This window comes from Rhincodon typus, chromosome 2 (genome assembly GCF_021869965.1).
Source record: "Rhincodon typus isolate 14 chromosome 2, sRhiTyp1.1, whole genome shotgun sequence".
In the NCBI taxonomy this organism is placed as follows: domain Eukaryota; kingdom Metazoa; phylum Chordata; class Chondrichthyes; order Orectolobiformes; family Rhincodontidae; genus Rhincodon; species Rhincodon typus.
In genome coordinates this window covers 68,010,060-68,015,959 of record NC_063333.1, presented here as the reverse complement: position 1 = coordinate 68,015,959, position 5,900 = coordinate 68,010,060, and the positions used below count along the sequence as shown (strand labels likewise).

Genomic DNA, 5,900 nt, shown 5'->3' with positions numbered 1-5,900 from the left:
AACCAAGTTGAGAAGGTTGTTAAGAAGAGAGAGACAACAAAGTGCAGGGCTGGATGAACACAGCAGGCCAAGCAGCATCATAGGAGCAGAGAGGCTGACGTTTCGGGCCTAGACCCTTCATCAGAAAAAGGTTGTTAAGAAAATGTATTTGGAGTCTTTGAAATTATTAAAGGAATAGAGCACTAGATCCAGGAAACTGTTTAAACCTTTGCAAGGCACATGCTAAGCCTTAGCTGGAGCATTGTTTCTAATTGTGACCACCACACTTTAGGAAGCAGGCCCAGGCCTGCAAGAGGATGCCAATGTGCTTCTCTAGAATGGCACTGGAGATGAGAGACGGTATTTATGTGGAAAGACTGGAGAAGTTGGTGTTAATCACCCTAAAACACAGAACTTGAAGGAGGTGCTCAAAACCACGAAGGCTTCGAGAGAGTGAATAAAGAGACATTGAACAGAATTTAATGCTTCCCTCCCAGATACAGGATCTAAGTCGGGAGGGTGTGAGGTGGGAGTCCACCATCTAGTCTCCTCCTCCTGATTAAGTCCAGAGCAGAATGGTTGTAAATGGCCTCCCCAAATGGATTCCAATGGAAACCTCCAGGTGATCAGGTAATGCTCACGCAAGATCCTCACCCTGTGCCACTTGAAGTCAGTGATGGATTGGAACATCCATGAGGAATCACCAACAAGTAGACTCTTTCGGGTTCACTGTGGCCTAGTAAGGAGGGTCCTTCATTCAAAGACACACTCTCTGTTGTCTGAAACGAAATCAAAAAAGAAAACAAAGCCAAAATTGAAGCCTGTAAAGAGGCATACAAAACAGGAGTAGCGATTGTGATATTCAGTTGTTGAATCTGGAAGGTTGTAGAAACATCATCAAAAGAGGAGGTGATGTTTCATGAGTTAATGTGAGCTTCAATGGAACACTGCAGGAGGCCAGGGGCAGAGAGGTCAACATGGCACAAGGTAGGCAATTAAAATGGCAGGTAACTGAAAGCTTCAGGTCGCCCAATATGCATTTAGTCTCCCTATTATAACGGACCAGATGTGAGGAACAAATACAGTATACAAGATGAAAAGAAGGACAATCAATGGGGCAATGATACAAATGAGGGATGACCAAAAGGTCAGAATTTGAGGAGGACAAGTGTCTTGGAGTGTTGTGGAGCTGAAGAAAATAAAAGTCATAGGGAATGGGGAAGTCATTGAGGATCTTGAAAGTCGAGGGATTATTTACAACGTATCAAATGGTTCAAGATAAACCATTTGACATGGCTAAAAACCGAAAGAACTGCGGATGCTGTAAATCAGGAACAAAAACAAAGTTGCTGGAAAAGCTCAGCAGGTCTGGCAGCATCTGTGAAGGAAAAAACAGAGTTAACGTTTCGGGTCTGGTGACCTTTCGTCATTTCTTCCAGCGACATTGTTTTTGTTGCATCCTGGCTATGATTGGAAGATGGAAATGGAATGAGGTGCGTTCTGTTCCAATCACGGAAATGACAGTGGTGAGGCATTTGAGAAAGATAACGTAATCAAGCATACCAAGGCAGGTCAATAAGGACAAAAGGAGAGAGTTTACCTTTGACACAGTCATATAATATGTTATTCATGGCTTTGATAAAGGTAGCTCCGAAGTGTGGCATGGATGGAAACCTGACTACAGGGATTTAAAATAGAGTCTTGGGAATAATGGATGTGGATTTGGAAGGTAACATACATTCAAGAGGAAAAGAAAGTTTGCAATGATGGTGGAGCCAAGGGTTGTTTATTGAGGAGAAGGATAGTGACTTAAGATTTGAAGGAGGTAAGAACAAAACCTCAGGACAGCAGAATCATTAACAATAACTTTTTTTAAGTGTTAAAGGAAATAGAAATCAGAGGAGGAAAGTACAATGGCAGATATGTATAGCACTACGTCAAAATGGGAATTTACAGTTCTACTCTCAAATTTATTAAATTCAGCCTGATTATAGTTCAATGACAAATATTTGATCTGTTTAAATTTTTGTGAATTAAAACTTCTGGCAAAATTATGATGTGAATCAATTGTTGGGTGAATTAAATGCAGCAAGTTGCTATGACAGAATAGCTATGATCGCGACAACTGCAAATTAATGTGGGGGAATTTTAATTCTCAACAGCCAACAGCAAACTGACTGAGATAGTTAAACAAAATCCTTTTGGATCATACAAGGTTTAAGATTGGGGTGGGCTAGTACAAGTACAAAGTTTGCACATTTACACTAGACAGAAAAAAAACGAAGTTCCATTATCACAGGATTACAGAGCAGTTCCAGCCCATCAAGAAGCCATTCAGTCCTTTGTGGCTATACTTGCTCTCTGCAAGAGCAACTCAGTGAGTTGTCCTCCCCCACTGCCCTTAACCTTTATTCACTTCAGATAATTATCTAATTTCCTTTTGGAAGCCACAATGGAATCCACCTCCACCGTACTTTTGGGCAATGTATTCCTGAACCTAAGCGCTCAGTAAGTAAAAACATTCTCTTCAGTTTTTCATAAATTGTGTCCACTGATTTACCACATTTCTTCTCTGTCCACAGTGTTCAGAACCCTCATGGCATTGAATATCTCAATCAAATCTCTCAAAATGCTCTTCTCTGAGAAGAACAGCCCAATGTCTCCAAATATCCCCACTGAATCAAAGTCCCTCATTCCAGGAACCACTTCGGTAAATATTCTGTGCGCCCTCTCCTAAGTCTACTCATCCTTTCTGAAGGATGGTATCCAGAATGCATACGATACTCCAGTTAAGGCTGAGCCAGTGGTTTATAATGGCTCACCATAACCTTGTTGCTTTCGTACTGTATACTTCTGTTTATAAAGTCCAGGATCCCATATTCCACTTTCTCAATCTGCCCTGCCAACCTTAACAATTTGTATAAGTATATACACAAACCGCTCGATTGTTTTTAGTGCATCCTTCATTTTATATTGCTTCTCTCACTGACCTGACCAAATCACTTCACACCTCGACCTTAAATTTCATCATCCATATCGAAGAAGGATTAGAAGATTCAGGCCAGTAATTCCACAACTTCTACCCTTTACATCAATCAGAATGCTCAGCTGTATCTCATCTGATCCTGGTGACTTAACAATTTTAAGTAAAGCCAACCTTTCAATACCTCATCTTTATCAGTTTTAGATCCTTCAATATCTCAACTACATCCTCTTTCACAGTGTGTTTGGTTGCATTTTCCTCCTTCCTAAACTAATCACATAATTCCTCAGCTTTGTTCTCTGCCTCTGCATAAATACACTGTTTGGTCCTTAAATATCCTTTTTGCTGTCATTTCTGACATCTTTATGCTGGCTGCAAGTCTGTTTTCAAACTCTCTCTCTCTTTCTGATTCTCTTGGGCCGCAATTTCTCATTGGAGATGAAGTCCTATCAACTGGATCAAAGATCAGAGCCAAACTGATAGCAGCACATTGAGTGGCAAAGTACCAATGATAGCCAATTAAGAAGCCACCATTAAATCAAGGCTAGCTGGCCATCCCTAAAAGCTGCTGTGCCAATCAGAGAGCTGACCCTCAGCAACCTTGCTATCACCAAGGTCACTGACAGGCAGTGCTACATCATCAGGAAGAGGAGGTCTTCAGGCTGAGGAGGAATTGAGAGGTGCTGGTGCGGTAGAGCTGGGTGTCATCAGCTTACTTTTGGATGATGTTATCATAGGGCAGCATGGAAATGAGAAAAAGGATAGAGTCAAGGATAGACCCTTGGGTACACCAAAGATAACAATGCAAATTCAGAAAGAGAAGCCATTTCATTGCAAGTGATTCTCCAGCTGTCATTTCATACAAACGAACAGAAATGGAGGGCTCTCCCATCCAGCTGGATGGCAGGACAGAGGCATTAGTGAAGGGCAGTGTGACCAACTATTTCAAACTCTGATGAAACTTTAATGAAGTTTAAGGAGGGAAGATTTAATTCATTCACAGTCACTTAGAGTGTCATTTGTGATTCTGATATGAGCAGATTCAATGCTGCATTATGGGTGGAAACCTGATTAAAGGATCCAAATGTGGAGTTCTGGCAAAGATTAAAAAAAAGAATTTGCATGATGGCAACACATATACGAACTTTCGAAAGGAAAAGCAGATTACAGATGGGAAGGTAGTTTGCAAAGATAATAAGTTTGCATTTTTTTAAGCGGGGAGGTGATGATAACAAGTTCAAAGAGGAGAGGGCTAACACCAAAAAAAGGAGAGAACCACTTACAATATCATGTAAATGTGGGTTGAGAGGGGGAGGGGGAGATTAACAGTCTATTGGGAATGAACAGTAATGATTGTTTATAAGGGAAGGTATAGAATGAGATTATCAATATTCATGGAGCATGATGCTACCTAATTGACTGAATTCATGGCTATGGCATTTGCAGAAAGTGGAGGTTGAACATGGAGGTTTTGAATAAAACATGTATATTTGACATCTCACCTCATGGATTCTCCAACAACACTACAGAGTATGTGTTTCATTACTGATCAATATAAGACTATAAGACATAGGAACAGTATTAGGCCATCCGGCCCAATCAGTCTGCTCCACCATTTGGTCATAGCTGATATGTTTCTCAACCCCATTCTCCTGCCTTCTCCCCATAACCCTTGATCCACTTACTAATCAAGAACATATCTATCTCTATCTTAAATACACTCAATGACCTGGCCTCCATAGCCTTCAGCAGCAATGAGTTCCTCAAATTGACCACCCTCTGGCTGAAGAAATTACTCCTCACTTCAGTCCTAAAGGGTCATCCCTTCATTCTGAGGCTTTGCCCTCGAGGCCTAACCTCTTCTGCGAGTGGAAACATCTTCTCTATTTTCACTCTCGGTATCCTGTAAGTATCAATGAGATCCTCCCTCATCCTTGTAAACGCCATCAAGTACAGACCTAGAGTCCTCAACTGCTCCTCCCATCTCATGTTAATCAAAATTATGAAAAATAAGATTTTCATGACCCCATTCATTATTTATTTGTCTTATCTTTTAACTGAATATGACATTTTGGATGTTTATTCCAACTGTGACTTTCTTTCAGTTCCTTTATCTGGTTCTTTCATGAGACATAAAAGTCGCAAATAAATTTTGTAGAATTTACCTTCAGGACATAAGGCAGATCTGAGAAGGTGCTGTTTAAAATTGTTTACCAGCATCTAGACATTGAATAAGAAGCTGAAAAATCAGAAGTTGAGTAAAAATAATTTTACAGGAACTTTCACATTACATAGTGTCAGTAATTTCAAGGCACAAACCTTTTTATAATTGTCTTGCCACGTCTATGCTAGTCAAATTAGAAGTGTGATCACAAAGGACCCAATGTATTGCTATGAGAAAGTCAAAAATACTGTTTGTTTTGAAATGGAGGACTTTTAAACAGTTTCTGAAAGATCCAAGAAGTGTAATTTACTCCTGTAAATTTAAAACTGAGTCACCTCAGTCCCATTGCTACATCTATTAATACTTTTCATTTAAGTATATTAGATATTCATTCTAAATTAAGCAAAAAAGGATGAGAGAAAATATGTTTTCCACATAAGTGAATAACAAAATTTTGACTAACACTAGTGTGTCTTTGACAACAAGGTGCAGGGCTGGATGAACACAGCAGGCCAAGCAGCATCAGAGGAGCAGAGAGGCTGACGTTTCGGGCCTAGACCCTTCATCAGAAAAGGGGGAGGGGAAGGGGTTTCCGAAATAAATAGGGAGAGAGTGGGAGGCGGATAGAAGAGGGATAGAGGAGAGGATAGGTGGAGAGGAAACAAACAGGTCGAAGAGGCGGGGATGGAGCCAGTAAAGGTGAGTGTAGGTAGGGAGTTAGGAAGGGGATAGGTCAGTCCAGGGAGGACGGACAGGTCAAGGGGGCGGGATGAG

General features: G+C 40.7%; 1 protein-coding gene across 1 annotated transcript in view; it reads left to right on the top strand.

Moving 5' to 3' along the window:
- The first annotated feature begins 1,689 nt into the window (after positions 1-1,689).
- poc1bl (POC1 centriolar protein homolog B (Chlamydomonas), like) overlaps positions 1,690-5,900 on the top strand; it is a 27,606-nt gene continuing 23,395 nt past the window's right edge. The window contains exon 1 of the mRNA XM_048608299.1: positions 1,690-1,708. Coding sequence (XP_048464256.1) covers positions 1,690-1,708 — 19 coding nt within the window. The remainder of the gene's footprint in view (positions 1,709-5,900) is intronic.